The sequence below is a fragment of the Pogoniulus pusillus genome, chromosome 18 (assembly GCF_015220805.1).
Source record: "Pogoniulus pusillus isolate bPogPus1 chromosome 18, bPogPus1.pri, whole genome shotgun sequence".
NCBI classification, from domain to species: Eukaryota; Metazoa; Chordata; class Aves; order Piciformes; family Lybiidae; genus Pogoniulus; species Pogoniulus pusillus.
The window spans coordinates 15,831,298-15,850,098 of NC_087281.1; the positions used below are offsets into that span (position 1 = coordinate 15,831,298).

An 18,801-nucleotide genomic window follows, 5' to 3' on the forward strand; every position below is an offset into this window, starting at 1 on the left:
CCTATCACTCCACACACATACAGATATCCATTTTCCAAGCAATAGGAGTAAAACCTAGTCTAAAAAACTAAATTGCTAATTATCTATGTGTTTCTATATCAGTTTGTAAAGCACATGAAGCCAAAGATACCAGATGTAGCCAATCTCTCTACATCCTAATCATAATAAAAAGCAACAGTCTGAAGGATTATGAAAACTCATAGTTGCTTGCTACAATAACAACACTGTGTATTTTCATATAAAGCAGCAAGTAGTTTGCAAGAGATACTAATTTACTTGAAACAGAACTTGGAATGTTTCTTCCACAATGACCACAAGAAATTTATTCCTTCAGTTGAGACAATTTTTAATCAACAAATCCACAATCCACAAATCATGGATGTGCAAGTATATAAAAAACATCTTACAGAGAAAAGCCTCTAACAAAGTACTTGGAAACAGAACATGCATATAAAATTAAGTCATATTTTTCCTCTCCCTCTTTCCCTACATTTCTTAGTCTTCTATCACAGACACTTCAAATCATAGAATCAACCAGGTTGGAAGAGACCTCCAAGATCATCCAGTCCAACCTATCACACAAGCCTATCAAGCAGCTCAATCTAAATTTATCTTAGGTTTTGCTCTTATCTGTTCCCTTGCTTGCTCCCAGTATTTGCCCTCAGCCAACTTACCTCCTTTTGGATGCCTACTCAAAATACTTTTACGCAGTACAGAAGAGGACAGTTTTGTTCCAGGAGAAATTATGTTTACTAATGGTACAAGAAACACCCTTTTCCCATCAGCAGATTGACTTCCTAAGTCAGTAACACATCCACAGTCAAGTAACTAGTAACCTAGGCTCCAAGTGAACCTTTCAATTCCTGTGTAGAACCACTGAAAGAACATTACCTCACTTGTCCTGAAAACTATACGATAGTTGAACTGAGATCCTTCTTTCTCCTTGGCATCTTCAACTTTTTCCCTCCGGATGCTGACTGCTACAGGTCCAAGATTTTCATCTGTTCCAAAGTAATTCTGATGCTCTTTTGCACAAGAGTAAATGAAGAGGGGGAAGAGAATAATGTAGTTTAAGTCTCCTAGAAAATGTTGACCAAATTCATTAAAAAAAAATCTAGAGCAAGGGAAAAAATATTTTTGAGGTATGAAGTGTGTAAATACCCTTGTGATCTTCAGAACTGCAAAGCACATAAATCACAAGATGCAAGTTTTGATGAGTACAATGGCCCTCATGTCACACAACTCAAATTACTGCAACTGTGAAATATTTTTGTTGCTTTTTATTACTACAACACTAATCATTTGACCTGATGATGTAAGAAAATACGTTAAAGAAACAGTATCTACATAAAGTCTTCAACAGAAGTCAACCATCTTCAACCAAATTAGGTGCTGTGTAGCTTCCTTCATTTCATTCAATTTAATCTCATTTGAAGCTTTACATTCAAAGCAGCAATTCAGTTTTAACAAGTGAAAACTGAAGTTAGTAATTCTTCAGTCTTCAAAGAACAGTTAAATTCATCCTTGAGCTAACTGGTCCAGCCTGGGAGAGTGAAGAATTACCAAGAGAAGACAAAGACCAAGTTAGAGACTACTTAAGCAGATTAGACACATCCAATTCCATGAGACCAAACAGGATACATGTTGACTGAACTAGCTAGTGTCATTGTAAGGTCACTCTATCACCTCTGAAAAGTCAGTGAGTGTTTACACCCATCTTTAAAAAGTGCATAAGAGGATCTGTGAAGCTATAGACTATTCATGATAAACTTTAGTCTCCAGGGAGGTTAAAGAACAAATTCTCATGAAAGACTTTTCCAGGCACATGAAGGTCAAAAAGATGCTTGGAAACAGCCTGCATAGATTTACCAAACCATGCATGACAAGCCCAGTTGTTTTCTAAAATGAATGAATGGAGGAAGGAGAAGCAAGTCACCTATTTGCTCTTTAGCAGTGCTTTTTACACAGTATCCCACAGTAGCCCCATAAATTGAAAACACATGGTTTGGACATGCAAAATACAAGGTGGGCATAAAGTGGCTGGATGGCTGGCCTCAAAGGACTGTCATCACCAACACAAATTCCAATTACTGAGTAGTTACTAAAAGGTTTATCAAAAGTTGACAGTGAAGTAGCTGTTGTTTAGTTTTGGGGTGGGATGTTTTGGTTTTTTGGTGGTTTTTATTAGTACCTAGTTTAATAGTATTAAATTAGGAATAGAATGCATCCTCAACAGGCAGGCTTTTAACAAATGTGTAGAACTGGCATAGGGCAGATACTGAAATGCATAAACCTTGCAGTATTTTACAAAAGCAGGTAAAGGAGACAACTCATACACATGGGTAGAGTCTAACAGCTGTAGGGTATCTGCACTTCACTGCCCACTCTCGCCTGCCCTAAAAGGCAGCTGCTGGTGAAATGGTAAGCTGAGCTGCATGTGAAGCAATTCAAAGTTTTCAACCTGACTCTCCCTTTGACAATATGAAAAAAAAATGGACTGAAAAAAAAAAATCTCATGAAGGCCAGCACAGACCTGTACATCGAACAGAGAAAGCTCATCCAACAACACAGGATGGGGACCAACTCAGGAGTAGCTCTGTAGATAACTACTGGGCACCCTGGTGAGCAACAGGTTGCCCAGCAACCAACAACACTCTCAGCAGAGATGAAGGCTAACACCACTCTGGGCTACAGCAGCAGAAGCATATCAGCAGATAAGAAGACATTATGCCTCTCTCTTTGGCACTTTTGAAACTGCATAATAGCAGTACTGTCTAGTTTTGGACAGAGTGGAACAAGGCCAGCAGACAACTACCAAGACAGTTGGCAAGTTGATACTTGTAACAGATGACGAGAGGTTAAAAGAGGTCAGTTGTGCATACTGCAGAAAAGTATGTTAAGGGTGGGGAGAGAAATAACTGCAGTATTCCACCAGCTGATGAGGAGCTACAGAAAAGAGACAGCCAGACTCCTCTCCACTATACAGAGAGAAGGGATAAGATGCAAGTATCACAAGATGCAGCACCCCATGTTAAAAGGGCAGCTAAAGAGCAATTACACTGGATAACCTCCGCAGCACCCCATGTTAAAGGGGCAGCTAAAGAGCAATTACACTGGATAACCTCCAGAAAAATCTTTCAATTCAATTTAAGCTATGATTCCATATTTTAAATACCAATCAAGTAACACATTAAGTTCTTTTACAGATTTTAAACCATTTTGCTAGCATTTCTGAGCTACTTGGATACTTTTTAGTTATAGAAATGCAGGGGGGAAAATCCAAAGTATCTTTCACCATAATCTTAAGATAGAGACAGAAAGACACAAGTTATCTCTAGGTAAATGACAGTCTTGTCAAATCAAGTTTACATTAAGTTTCCAGTAGCCTTTCAAGAATCTAACTACCTACAAACTATGTTGGTAGTTACAGTGCATCTCCCAGTGGCAACACATTACAAGTAGCAAACTTTGGGGGTTTGGGTGTTTTTTTAAGGAACAGTTGCTCGTGCTCATCAACTACAGCCTGAGCATTGTACCTCCATGGATAAATTATACCCTGTAGAACATCTGACTTTGAGCCTTAATGGTCAAATTTGTCAAATAGGACAGGCCCTAAAAGGGGGAGGAAGTAGAGTAGGAGGGAGATGCACAGGCCAAACACAACAGCATATAAACTCCCCACAACTGCATATTTAGGTTTTGACAGAAACCAATTTTCTCAGTTAGGGTTCTATAACCTTTCGTTTTAATGTAAATCTAGCAAAGGGTATCACAATGTTACCAGATATCTTGGCTAAAGTATTACTGAATGAAAAATGCAAGCTTGGCAGGCAGTTGCTTATTTCTTGTAAAATATGCAAGACAGAAAACACAAAGGCATTATTTACATTCATGGAAACAGATAAAACAGTTTCAAGCACAGGAATCAAAGAAACAAATTAAAGAACAGTATGGCTACTGATATTCTGGGATTTAGTGAAAACATTTTTAACTCAAGGTACATTTAAAAAAACCCAAATCTCATAATGTGCAAAGTCACTAAGATCATTGGATTGCATTTACACTGATTTCAAAGTATGGACTGGAGAAAAGAATAAGTGCTGTTTTCTAGCTGTGCAGAGAGAGATGGTAAACTAGTACTAATTTTTTTACTTTCTCATTTTGAGGGGTAATTGTCAGCTTTTCTTCAAACAAAAGTCTTACATTACACAAAACAGAGTTATTACCAAAACCTTGTTAAACCTGTGTATTTATTCTAAGACATTTATTTTGTTTCATTTCAGCAGATAGAAGCAATAACATACTAAAGACATGGTGGCAAGCATTCCTCAAATAAAAACCAGAGCAGTAAGAGCAATGTCTCAAGACATTATGAGGATCATCCACATGGAGAGAAGGACAAATCAATGATAATAAAAGCATATTTCCATGACCCTTTTTAAAAACCAACACAGCTTTGTCTCATCCACTCTTACCCCACCAAAATGTGGATCATTAAAAGGACACCATTAATAAATTGAAGTCATGAGATAAAATATTCTAGCTTTAGCAAACCTTAACTGAAAACAGAGATTTTCCATAACCATGAACGTGTTTTACACGGGTCGTGTTGGATGTGGTTTTAACAAGAGTAACAAAGCTTATAAATATTCAGCATAAAACTACAGCTCATTTCAGAAGACACTGAATTCCAAATCTCTCATTTCTTGAAATGGAATGGAATAATTAGTGCTACACATGCCAGGGTGTTTCTTCCACGCATCTTAAAGCAGAAATAAAACTTGTACACTGACAAGTGCCAATTATAAAACTGTGAACTAAATAAGATATTCAGAAAGTTATTTCTTTTTCATAGATATCTTGTTGGAGGTAGTAAAAATCAATGGCATTACATATGTATCTATATGTAAGTGACTAATGTTTGCTATTTTTTTATTTCCACAATTACTTGGCTAAATTCAGCTGTGCTGTTAAATATCACAATTCAATGAGCAATCAGAACTCACTGTCATGGAAAAACACCAAGTAAAAGACTCAGTTTACATATAAATGTAACTTTTTCTTATACAGTAGATTGACCCAGCAGCAGTAGATCAACCCCTCTGGTGCCCAAGGCAAACCATCCATTTTATTTCCTCTATCCATAAGAAATTTTTCTTAGGTGAGAACTGTGTCCAGCTGGAAGTAATTTGGAGTTTCCTTCTGTGCTTGATCCCTTGAGATAACAGGTATCAAAAACTAAGATTTAATTATGCCAACATGCAACATGTTTGCTTTTACTATCTGCCTTGCTATCCAATATAGAGTTCTCTCACATAGCTTCTGTTACAACTCTACCAAAGGATAATGTAGAAGAGAGCATCATTGTACCGGTAAGAGTAACAATTTATCACTGGATATTAAATGCATCACACATTTACTCTACCTACAATAGAGTAACAAGGACAATAACAATTCCAGTTTCCTAGTAGTTTACTATGCAGGATAAACATCTTGGACACTGTTTCTTAATGTATTGATACAATATCAATTTAAAAAAATCATTTTTAGTCAAAAGATTATATATGGATATATAAATCCCAGAACAAATGTTAAATAAAATCCATTACATCTGCATCAAATTTGAAGAAAGGTCATTAGGTTTGTATATATTATAGTACATATTTTTTCTTCTTTTTTTAAACTCTTTGACAAGTTTTTTATCCACAAAAAATCATACAATCACAGAACAGTTTGGGTTGGAATGTTCATCCCTTCAGCACCTGTAGCTCGTCTAGGAAAAAGGCATCTCACAAATGAGACCTCTTTAATTTTGGCTTAATCCTTGCCTTTTCCCCTATGCTCTTCCCCCCTCCCCTTGCCAAACCTGCCACCACTGACAGCCTTCCTTTCTATTTACACCAACCCTTTATTCTCTCTCCTCCTTCAATCAATATGCCACACTTTTGCTACAAGTTTCCTTCGTTGTCTTCTGCTCTGTGTGCATCAGGACTTTATTCTTTGCAACATTCCTATTTTAAAAGATATTTGAACTTCTGAAATGCACTGCCCACTCCTTGCTTGGCTCTGGGCCTTTTTCTTTCTGTTCCATGACATCTAGATTTCTTTTTACTTGCCTTCTAAATACAGTGATCTTAACAGACAGTGTGTTCTAGCTCTCTGCTATACAGTGAATACAACCACTGTACTGGATTCCCTTGAACCACTGAGTCCCTTGTAAAAGGTCACAACAAAAGGGATACAGTACAGTGTTTGTTTCCTGATGTTCAAATATAGTTACAAAGCAGAGGAAGTATGATTTCTAGAATGCTCACGCAGTAGCAAACAGTCTTTTAAGGACAGAAGCAAATTTGTTTTCTTCTCTTAATACCAGCAAAAAGAGTAAGATGGAATTTATAATACAGGCAGGACAGAAACAGGTATTTTGGGTTTCTTCTCACAAAACCAGATTTCATACACATTGCACAATGTAGTATGGAATACAGAGAGGTAAAGCTGCTCACAAAGTGGAAACAGTTTATTTGAACCAGGATTCAACCCAACATAGTTACTCTGATGAGAGCACTTTCTAGCGTGAACATAACCCTAAAAGAACAGAGTAAAAGGCTAGGAGAAAGGCATAAAACAACCTTCTCCAAGCTGAAAAACTGAGTATCATCAGAAGCTCTCTTTTAAGAGCTATGTATGTGTGCATACGGTACAAAAGGCCCAGAGAGACACTCAAAGACAGCAGAACCTAGAGGAAGGGAATCAGAAGCCTCAATAATAAAGCCTTCTCTTTTGGAGATGCCTTTTAGGTAGTAATGATTTCCACTCTGAGTATCAGCATTTCCAGTGAATTTACTGGGTATAAATGTCATCTCTTCCTCCCACCCACCAAAGAAGTTTGGTTCAGAGAATGCAGTTTACATCCTAATGTAAATTACCCCACACTTAGTGAATTCACACAAGTATTGCACAACTCTATACATAACCACTGTTGCTGAATTTCCCTCTGGGAGAGCAAGAATTGTGGTAAATAATTTCAGGATCCTCTTCAATACTTAAGTTTCTTCATAAAGCAAAAGGAGCGGGGGGGGGGGGGAATCCTTTACTGACCAACTTAAACCTAAGGCATGAATATCTCAGAACAGTTGCATTAGAAAAATTTACCTTTTCCATAGAAGAACTTGCGGTAATAATATGCTCCGAGATCAATGTGTTCTATGATGTAACGCTTCACTTTCTCTCTGTGAATGGACTGGTTTTCTCTTGGTACTTCCAGTACTGAAACACCAGCATTTGTGCAATGGGAACTCAGAGAGGATTCAAAAGAACAACTTTCACCTGATGAAAAAGATGCAGAATTTGCCCTAGAAAGTGCAATCCTTCTATCTCCTTCCCCACCAGTTTCATTCCTGAAGTAAGGGCAACTCAACACTAAATCATTGCTTTTCCCATCACCCTCATCAGCATCTAAATTCTCTTTTGAATTGAGGTCCTCTTTGCTTCCCAAAGGAGATTCACAGTTTCCTGTTTGACCTGCTGGCATCTGAGTTTGTGACGCAGCTGAAGCCCCAGTGGTTATATTTTTCCTTTTTCCTACATTTACTCTGGTAGCCATTGCTTCATTTATGTTAAACAACACGCTCTGAACATCATAATGTGCAAAACATTTCTGACAGTTCCAAGAACGGACACTTCTCTCAAGTCTATCATCTAGATCAGATGCAAACTTTAAAGTTTCGTGCTCACTTTTCACTGTTCGTAGTTTTCTAAATAGAGATGTTTCTACTGCTTCCGACTTTAGTCTCCTCTTGAAAGATTTCTCCCTGTCTCGACCAATAAGTAGGGCACTATCCATATAATCTAAGCCAGATATCCTGACAAACTCTCCCCTGGAAATCTGTGCAGCAGCATGTAGACTTGGAGAAACTGCAGGATCACAGTGGAAAAAGTCAGAAAATCCAAACGGAGCAAGGGGTTTATGTTCAAAGTTTTCCACACGGTATCCTCTTAGCATGGCAAAAATATTTTCTCCAGATAAGCCTTGTCTATCAATTGAAGAGGTGCTGCCATATTCTCTATGAAGAGCTGCTCCAGTATTTGGGTTAACAGCATTCTGGTCTAATACATCTTCAGCATCAATATCACTTATTGTCACATCGCTGTTGCTTCTTTGCCTTATGGGATGAAGTCCCCTTTGAGGGGAATGAACAAAAAGATCTCCGATTGAATACTTCCCCTCCGCGAATTCCAGTTCTAGCTCTTCCTGCTGTCCATCGCTTTGGTCATTCTGTCCATTTGGAAGTACTGAGCCAACACTTTCATAATTGGTTGGAGGTCTGTTTTCCCAAGCAGCTTTGCTAAGCTCTTTAGAGCAATCCTTTTTAGGAGGCCATTCAGATACCCTTGCTCGAACACCCATTTTAGGCACAGCCGGTGTACCATTTGTTTGATTATTTTCAGTTTTGCTAGACGTGTTTGAAGGAATAGGAGGACCCATGCTACCATTCAAAGCTTTCAGTTTTCTAGCAAAATAATCATCAGATTGCATGCTTCTTGAAGACTCCCTGAACTTCGAGGAAGTTCTGCTAACTTTGTGCTTATCTTCTTGCAAAGACCTTTGATCGCTCATGTCCAGTCGGTGGGAGAGGAATCGCTACAATTGCATAAATTCACTGCTACTTTTGTTATTACATTGTCTCTTACTGGTCAATAAACTGTAATATAAAAATACAGTCTTCTGAGAAGTGCAAACAGAAACTTCAGTGTACCATTTTTGTACAACTTCAGTCAGGAGAGCAATCTTAAAACATTTTCGTCAGTTCAGATGCATTCACTTCAGTATTAATCCAGAGAAACTTCGTTTATCTGTTTATAAGGGAGAAAAAAAAAAGAGTATATTAAAATGTTTATAGTTAATAATGGTATAAAGTAAGCTTCCAATGTTTCTTGTATATGGGCTGCCCAGGGAGGTGGTGGAGGCACCGTCCCTGGGGGTATTCAAGAAAAGACTGGATGAGGCACTTAGTGCCATGGTCTAGTTGATTGGATAGGGCAGGGTGATAGGTTGGACTGGATGATCTTGGAGGTCTCTTCCAACCTGGTTGATTCTATGATTCTACGCACAACATTCCATGGAGCTGGAAATAATGTGAGTTGCTTTACATGGTTTCCTGTTCTCTGCCTCCTTAAAACCCAACCAGAGCAGTAACTCCAGTTTCCCACGTGGTGCTCACAGGTTGTGAGCAGTCTGAACCTGCCTATCTCTCATGGGCTGAACCAGAACACGTACAATGAACAGCAGACCAGGTCCTGCCAAGAACACCCACGTGTAATTCTCCCTGCATTTCCTTCAACGCTGACAGCAATTTAAATGCCTATTCTCTGTCTAATCACTGGGGCTTTTTACACAACGTGAAAGAACATAGCCATGTCTAAGGCACTTCAAATTTGCTTAAAACTGGCTAATGCACACAGGAGTTACTGGAGAAGCCTGGTAGAGATTGATGTGAAATATACAAAACAGCACTTTAGATGAAGAAAAATGTTTTGTCTCACTTAAAATAACATTTTAGAAGTAATCTCTCCACTATCATTAATTCATTGGATAAATGCATTTGATTTTTTTTTACTCTCTCTCCTCAAAGGGAGAATTACTGACATTTCTATTTTCCATTATTTAACTGCCTAAAGCAGCTAGAGTTCTTTCTGTTTCATTATATTCCTCTGGTTGGAAGCCTAAGCAGGTAACTCAGGTACTGTACTAAAGGACACACCTGTTACATTCCACAAATAAGCCCTATTGGCAAGTGTTAATTTGCTTACAAAATTAGAATTGTCAGCATATACAAATGCTATTCAAAGAGTGTTCAAGTATTCAAAATGTTTAATGGACTTAAGGATGACCCTGCCCCATACTTTGAAGACTCATTTGCAGGCAGAACCCATCCTTTAACCCACTGCATCAAACTAGCCTAAAGTAAGAGACAAGACAGTAAGTTATGTACTTCCTTTTCAGCTTCTGTTCCTTAAATAAAAACACCACCACGGTAATTCAAGATGATGCTAATAAGCATAATGTACATTTACCAGAGTTGAAACAAAGGTCAGATAAAATTAGCCTTTAATGGTGAATTCTCACCTGATTTCAGTCAACATATGAGGTGCAAAGAGTTGCTCAGAAGATGGTGGTTTTTTTCCCCTGTACACTTAATGACATAAGAATCTTAAAAATAAAGAGAGAGGCAAGGGAAGAATATAAATGAAAACCTGAAAGATTATTTTTCTGCTTGTCAGAAATCAGTACAAAGTTGTGTCTGACACCAAACTCTAGGACTCTCTTACCATAATGTGTTAATAAACACAAGTTAGTTACAATAGCATCATCACAGATATGGCTTCTACCTGACTGCTATTAGGAATCAACAACAATAACAATATACAAATACAGCTAACTTTCACTACAGACAAGTCCCTCAGACCTCCTGTTTAATGGCCAGCTTTGACAATTAAAGCAAAGCTTTTGGCTCCTTACAGGGATCCAAAAGACTGTTTAAACAACTGATCTGTTCAGGGAAACAAGATTTCAGAAGTGGCATGTAGGTTATGAAAATACAACACAAAAAAGAAAATATCAGTGAAAGAATCCTAGAATAGTTTGGGTCAGAAGGGATCTCAAAGATCATGAGGTTCTAACTTCACCATACCAGGCTGCTCAAAATCTCAGCCAGACTGGCCATGAACAGTTCCAGGGAGGGCAGGGGGAACCCACAACTTCTGTGCACACTCTGATCCAGCATCTCAACACCTTCATAGTAAAGAATTTACTCCTACCATCTATTCTAAATTTCCCCTCTGACAGTTAAAAGCATCACCCCCCATCTCTACAAAAAGTCTGTCTCCTGAAGGCTCTACAGTACTGGAAAGCTGCTGTAAGGTCTGTCCAGTGCTAAATCTTCTTCAACCTGAACAACCCAAACTCTCTCAGCCTCTCCTCATAGGGGAGTTCCTCTACACCTCTGACCAACTTTGCAGCCCTCCTCTGGACCCACCTTCCTTTAATGAGAAATCCAGAGCTGGACACAGTGTTCCAGGTAGGGTCTCCATGGGAGGGGAGTAGAGGTAGGGAATCACTTGCCTCAACCTGATGGCCACACTTCTCTTGATGAAGCCCAGGATACAATTGGCTTTTGGGCTGCAAATGCATAGTCTTGGCTAATTCACAATTTCTCTTCTATCACTACCCTCAAGTCCTTCTCAGCCATGTCAATATGCCTAATACTTTCGAGGCACAAGTGATATTATGAAGATGAAATACAAGTAAACTTCTGTGTGATATTTATTAACATGAAAAGATAACACTTTTTTAATCATCTCTTAGAGTGTTTTTATCCAGTTGTAGAGATATGACAAGCCTTTGCCAAATAAAAACACTGTAGGAGACTAAACCATTCCAGAAGCATCTTTCTGTAAAAATAAGAGTCAGAACACAGAAAGACTGATCTAATGTATCAGGAAAGTTATTTAACTTCTTATTTAAGATTAATTCATTTTTCTTTGAAATTATGATGAACTACATCTTGTAACCCTCTTGTCTTTTCCTACAGAAATGGAAGCCATCAGTAGATCCTCTTTTTGTTGTTTTAATAAAAAAGAATCTGTTGCAAAATGGGAAAATAGATCCAAGGTAAGAAAATGCTATCCTGCAAGAACTTCAGTCTTTTCTTCCTTTGTGTTAATTCCTTTTCTGTCACAACCACTTGTGCAAAAGCAGCTAAACCAGGAACATAATCCAGGTTGAAACTCAACTGGGAATGAGTAACAAATGCACACTACCATCCCATTTACCTTCAATCCAAATCCACAATGTGAGTTACTGTCAGCCTCACAAACAGCTGCATTTGTGGAAGGCAGGAGAGAGCCTGAAGGCCAGAGGAAAGAAAGACTTTCTGGTGACAGGAGCTGATGAAGTATGGCCTGACTATTTTAAGATGAAAGTACACTGCAAAAGATTCTTTACAGTGTAAAACTGGTGTGACAGAACACCAAAGCAAAGCCTGTTTTCAAATTGTAGACTGACATTGTACTTGAAATGTTTATGTTTGCATATCTAATGCAGTATGTTTAAGGTATGATAGTAACTCTTAAAGAAAATCTGAATTCCTGCCTGCTTCTAACATAAATCACAGTTTCTGTCAGTTCCTGTATCTCAGTATAGCAGCATGCATTTGTTGACTGTAGACCTACACTGAAGGTTAGCACTGTTTTCTCTGGTGTCTGCTGTTCATTAAGGTTTTTCTTTCTCCTTACTAAGAATTTAACAACTTACAAACATTATAGAAGCCATTAGTAGATTCTTTATTATAAACTGGTTCTGTTTCCCAAATTTAATAAACTACTGCTTCCACAAAGAAGGCTGTCAATATGATCATGAGTACCCTTCTCTTTGGATCTCTACGGTTTATTTGGTACAGTTCTTCACTTTTCCCTCTTTTAATCTCATCCTAGCATTTAAGAATGGAATCACTGACAGACACGATCAGAAAAGAAAAGCTGAATGCCTACCCTGCTGTTGTGCTCCTGCCAACCGTTCCCACTAAGGCTGCTGGATGTTATGCAAATAACTCAAGTTCCTTCCACACAGCTACAAAGACTTCCTTCTGAGCTCAATACAGCAGCTGGTTTGTTAGCCACAGTTACAGTTCTTTAACATGGAATGATTCCAAGGACCTGGACGCATGCCCATAAACGTTCCTGTGCCAGTAGCAGAGCAATGAATAAGAACTGTACTATTGGACTATCCTGTCAAAAGGAGGCTGTTTGGTAGCCCTGCCTCATGTCAGCCTTGATAGATGGAAATGAATTATTTAAGAAGTCTCTCTGTGATCATTTTGTTGATCAAGACTTTGGAAATCTGCCCCTATTATTATGTAATGCTATCACCGTAAAAAGAATGCATAATTTGAATGAAAGCATTAATCTCTACTACTTATCAAGACGACAATTCTATAAACCATGACTCTCAAGCTCTACTCATCTTAAGAAATGGGAAGTGCAATTTGATAAAAGAGGAGTATAGGCAGGAATAATATGCCAAAAGCTCAGACATTTAATTTGCATTCAATTGATTCTACATAACATATTCTGTGAGCTCAGTCTGATAAATTTCCACCCTTCAAAGAAACACATAGCAGGGCTCTAGTCTACGTATTTTACCAGTACAGCAGAGTAGCAGTTACACAATGGTGACTTAACTGGAACCCAAAGTAGGAAAGGAAGAAAACTGCCCATACTTTTATCACAGTATCACCAAGGTTGGAAGAGACCTCATAGATCATCAAGTCCAACCCTTTACCACAGAGCTCAAGGCTAGACCATGGCACCAAGTGCCACATCCAACCTTGCCTTGAACTGCCCCAGGGACGACGACTCCACCACCTCCCCAGGCAGCCCATTCCAGTGTCCAATGACTCTCTCAGTGAAGAACTTTCTCCTCACCTCGAGCCGAAATTTCCCCTGGCGCAGCCTGAGGCTGTGTCCTCTCGTTCTGGAGCTGGCCACCTGAGAGAAGAGAGCAACCTCCTCCTGGCCACAACCACCCTTCAGGTAGTTGTAGTTGTTTTATGTGCAATGAGAGAAAACAGCGCAAAGAAAAAAAATTTGCATGGGTCATAAACTGCCTGTATTAAGTGCTGAACCAGGTAACCCACTGAAGAAACCTGTCACTAGGTATTATTTCCTTAAACTAAAGTTGCCACTAAGAAAAAAGACAGCACTTCTTTAAAAAGAAGAAAATCATACCCAAAAAAACCCCCAGGATTTATGCAAGGTCAAACTCATTTAATTGCCTGGAGAAGAGGAGGCTCAAGGGTGACCTCACTGCTGTCTACAACTACCTGAAGGGACATTGTAGCCAGGTGGAGGGTAGCCTCTTCTCCCAGGCAATGAGCAATAGAACAAGGGGACACAGTCTCAAGTTGTGGTGGGGGAGGTCTAGGCTGGATGTTAGGAGGAAGTTGTTAGCAGAGAGAGTGATTGGCATTGGAATGGGCTGCCCAGGGAGGTGGTGGAGGCACTGTCCCTGGACGTCTTCAAGAAATGCCTGGATGAGGCACTTAGTGCCATGGTCTAGTTGACTGGATAGGGCTGGGTGTTAGGTTGGACTGGATGATCTTGGAGGTCTCTTCCAATCTGGTTGATACTATGAATTTTTATTATTTTATAAACAGGCTACACTAAAAAGTGTTTTTACATTTGCATATTTTAAGAATATCTATTAACAGCAGTTATTTCTTCATGAGACCTATATCAGAACTATCCAATTGGCAAAATGAGATGCAAAATGAGAGCTCTGTCTGGTTTTCAAGCCACACCATTTACTACTGTGTCCAAAACAGAACATTCTGGCCCCGCTTCACTGTGGTATTATATGAGAGTTGATTATGATGTCACATGGGAGGACTATTAGTACAGATAGAGCATGGAAGAAGAAAATTAGGTCTTTAGACATTTGTTTTCATGCAAATATTTTTAGAATAATTGTTGTTAAACAGAGATTTCTGTCAAAGTTTGGGTTTTTTTTGTAATCTGCATAGAATTTTAAAGGATACTGCACAGTATAATAGAGACACTCAGACTGCATCTGTGGAAAATGGACTGGAAGTAGTAAAATGGAAAAAATACGAGCAGAGCTCATGAGAAAAGGGTTCAAATTATTAAACATCAGATTTACTATTAAAGAAGTAACTGCTACAGTATAAATGGGTACTTCTCTCATGCCTATTTCAGATAATTAACATGCAGACACAGACAAGAGGTACAAGAAGGATGGGAAGGCTGTGAAAAGGAAACAATGGTGATATCTACTTCACTCATAGGCTTGCTGAGATGTATAAGAACAAGAACGTAAACATAGACAAGTTTGCTCTTTGTCTTTGGGGCTGCACTTTTCTCTCCCTCTAACCTGCCATCAGTGTAACTAATTCTTATGCTTCCTGACCCCCCTGGGCCAATCCTCCAAACTGACCTTGAATGTAAGGCAAAGTCTGGGGTGAGGTAGAGGGGTGAGAAGAAGGTGGAAGGGTGTTTTGGAGCCCCTCCTGGGGACTCTGGTTTCTGGAAGGGCTGTTGTGCTTCTGTATTACTTTTTCAATTTGTCTATTTCTGTCTATAGCTGTATATATTGTAAATACCTGCTTGTATATTGTGCTAAGCTGTAAGTATAAAGCTTCATTCAATTTCCAGCTCAGCTGAGTCTAGTCTGGGTGATTTCATAAGAGTAGGGGGGTGGGTAAACACCCAAACCATCACAAGAATGAAGAGTCTTTAACATAATGGTACATGTGTGCCAAAATCAAGATTCATAAGAAGAAATATTAGTCAGCAGATAAACACAGTCAGCTAAACTTTGCATATATGCAACATAGCTCAAGAGCTTACAAAGTAGGAAGCAAAAATCTGTTCCCATGACATGCCCTTTTCCTCAGCCAGTAAAATCTATTCAGTGAGAAAATTCAGATTAGACAAAGCATGAATTATTCTGGAAGAGTAGAGATGATTCACATTGAGTTACACCACGGAAACATTGCACTGAAACAAGATCCACTCAAAATCAACAAAGAAGTAATGTTCAGCATTCTTCTCAAGCAAGTTTGACAACTTCTGAATCCCCAGCAGAAACAGTACAATCTACAGACTCATATGCCCACTGATTTTTTAATTGCCCTTTCTTGCTTGAATGCATACATTCTCATTTAAATTGTGAAGCAGAGGGTCACCCTCCAGCTACTCCCCTGTCATGTGACTAAGCAAACTGCAAACACACTCACAGCCTCTCTTCATAGATATGCATCAAGATCCAGTGACTGATTCCTCCAGCATCCCACAGTTTCCCAACCAAGAGTACAATGGCAATGTGCTAATCCCCTTCCTGCATTCTGCTAGACCTGTTGCATTGACATTTCCAAACACCACTTGGCACTGAACAATACAGCCTGGGCTAAAACACCTCTGAGACAGCCAGCCTAGAGGTCAGCTCTACAACTGGTCACCTTCGGACAGCCATTGCCTAATTCTTACCAAGTATTTACCACAATAAACTCAGTGTTTCTCAAGTTTTTTTCAGTGTGGCTCCTGTCAAAAGTCCTGCCTTTCTGCCATCCTGACCAGCCACATTCCTCCAGGATGGCAGAATATAGCCTGTAATTGTTAAATGCAACTGCAGGCATTCACTTACTCTTTAGAAACCAAGCTGCAGCAGCTAACACATTTTCAACACTGCAGCCTCTGAGGAAAGAGGGAATAACAATGTGGATAAAAGCAGTTTTAGATGTTAGTTCATTTCTAGGAGAAGAAAGCATAGGCCCACTCCATTGTTAAAGCAAAGGAGAATTTGAATGTCATCCATCATAAAAGTTCACAACCATGAACAGAAGCCTACAAGAACACACTCTCCCAGTAATTAATAAAGAGCCATTGAACAGCTCCTATGGCAGCAAATGAAGTGTTCAAAAATGCAATGTATTCTAGCGCAGAAGAGATTTAACTGATTCAGTAAGAAAAGAGTACAAAGGCACATTTTATGGAGAAAACAGACACAGTAGCTTTGCTACTGTTTTCAAGACAATAAAGCAGGAAGTAAGTTTCATGCCATGTCACTGGCAGTAGACTGACTCTGATGTCATAGCTCTGAATTATTTTTGGTAGTAACGAAGGAAGTGGTTGATTAAAATAAAGTAAGTTTTAAAGGATAGGAAATATGAGCCTTTATCTTCACTTTTTGTTTTGTTTTTAATTGAATCTGTTCTAGTTTGACCTTGGTTCTCTATTAGCTGGCATTAACAGTCAGATATCAAACACTGATAGTATTGCTGGTCAGTGTTCTGAATCTTTTGAATTGACTGGAGTTCTGCAATGTCAAATGTTGGTATGTAGCTTCTCACATACTACTGCTTTGTTTTAGAATGCCAAAGCATTTTTTCCTAACACCACACAAAGATCTTTTGAAATTCTTTTTTGAGAATAGATGTTTCACTTTTTTTGAGTCCTACACCTCCAAATCAAAAGAACAGAAAATTCATATAGAAATTACTTTGAGATCTATGGCAACTGTAATAAGCTTAAGTCACACAATCTTACTACATAAAAATAGCAGTTCTTAATTTTACAATGTAAATTTGGAAAGCAGACTTAATAATAGTCATGAAATACAATAAATATCTTGGTAGTTACTAAATAACTTGATAACTTGTGTCCACATGACATTTCCAAGCATATGCAACTGAGCCTGGACCACTGTGCACTGAAAAAGAGAGCTCAGACAAGCAAGCACTTCTGAGACAGCACACTTTGATAGCAGTATCTGGAACTAAATTGCTCCCCTGCCAAAATTGCTTGTTAGCAATGACACTTAAAAGGACCATAACAGAATATATTTAGGTTGAAGTTTTAGGTAAACTCTAGGGGAATAAAACAAAACAAAACACCCACACACACCACACCTCAAACAAATTCAGAAAACAAACTCTCACAATCCAAACTAAACAAAACCCCCAAATCCCCAACTGAAACACAAACCTCATGAGGAGAGGCTGAAGGAGCTGGGGGTGTGCAGGCTAGAGAAGAGGAGGCTCAGGGCTGACCTCATTACCCTCTACAACTACCTGAAGGGAGGCTGTAGCCAGGTGGGGTTGGTCTCTTCTGCCAGGCAATCAGCAATAGAACAAGGGGACACAGCCTCCAGTTGCGCCAGGGGAGGTATAGGCTGGATGTTATGAGCAAGTTCTGCACAGAGAGAGTGATTGGCATTGGAATGGGCTGCCCAGGGAGGTGGTGGAGTCTCCATCCCTGAAGGTGTTCAAGAAAAGCCTGGATGAGGCACTTAGTGCCATGGTCTACTTAACTGGATAGGGCTACTTAACTGCATATTTGTCAGCAAATTATAAACAGCTCAGAAAAGGTCTTTGCATAGTTGGTACTCAAAGTACAACTTGAGTATTTGCTGAATCTCCTTTAATTTTTAGTACATCTGATTGTTAATGCATGTATCTGCAACGTTTGTAACGAAGAAAAATGCACATTATTGTTAAAGCACACAGAAACTAAATGCACTTCACTGATATACAATTAATTATTCCTACACAAACAATGACTCTACAGCAGAGCGAGACAGAATTCAATACATCACACAAACTACTTTGCACATTTCACCAAAAAAGAGTTGGGTAAAACTACTATAGTAGCATATTGTTCTTAAGCTAAACAGGGCAGGCATTATTTCCACAGAACTCTATAGAACCCCAGTGACAGTGTGAAGTGACTGGAGGAGGAGTACACATTAACATAAAAATTCTGAGTCTACTGGAGAAAAGCTGCTTTGTGGGAGAATGTAGAACTGAAGCACAAGACAGAAAAAGATACCCAGAGCAACTATGCAGTACAACATCTTCCTACACTGTAATACTCTCAGAAGGAACTGAATTTGAGTTTGGGGTCTCTGGGGAATTTGTTTTGTTGTTTGCTTGTTTGTGGTTGGTTGCATTCAGTTTCAGAAGGCTGGGGATTTTTTGGTTTTGGGGCCGTGGGGGTAAGTGTATTTGGGTTTTGGTTTGAGAAAGATTTTACTAATTACAGAAATGAGTACAGTCAGTCCATTATACCGCTTGTTTTCCAAGTGATGTTTGTAATTGTGCTTTCCTCCTGTGTTGTAACACTCGGATTCCAGTCAGAAATAACTTCTCACTTCTTCATTTAACACAAAGAAATAAATCTCATTACAAGTCTACAAAACAAAACTTCAGCAATCAGTGAAATACCAAT

The 18,801-nt window shown here is 38.9% G+C and overlaps 1 protein-coding gene across 7 annotated transcripts in view; it reads right to left on the reverse strand.

Annotated features, from left to right (window-relative positions):
- Nucleotides 1-18,801, reverse strand: part of SIPA1L2 (signal induced proliferation associated 1 like 2) — a 128,214-nt gene that overhangs the window by 73,337 nt on the left and 36,076 nt on the right. For 6 of the 7 annotated variants that reach the window (XM_064158541.1, XM_064158540.1, XM_064158539.1 and 3 more), the window contains exons 3-4: nt 7,153-8,853; nt 892-1,025 (exon numbers count right to left, since the gene is read on the reverse strand). In XM_064158541.1, coding sequence (XP_064014611.1) covers nt 892-1,025; nt 7,153-8,617 — 1,599 coding nt within the window. In that variant the 5' untranslated portion in view covers nt 8,618-8,853. Of the gene's footprint in view, nt 1-891; nt 1,026-7,152; nt 8,854-10,126; nt 10,211-18,801 lie in introns of those variants that run through there. The other variant, XM_064158538.1, reaches the window with a different exon arrangement.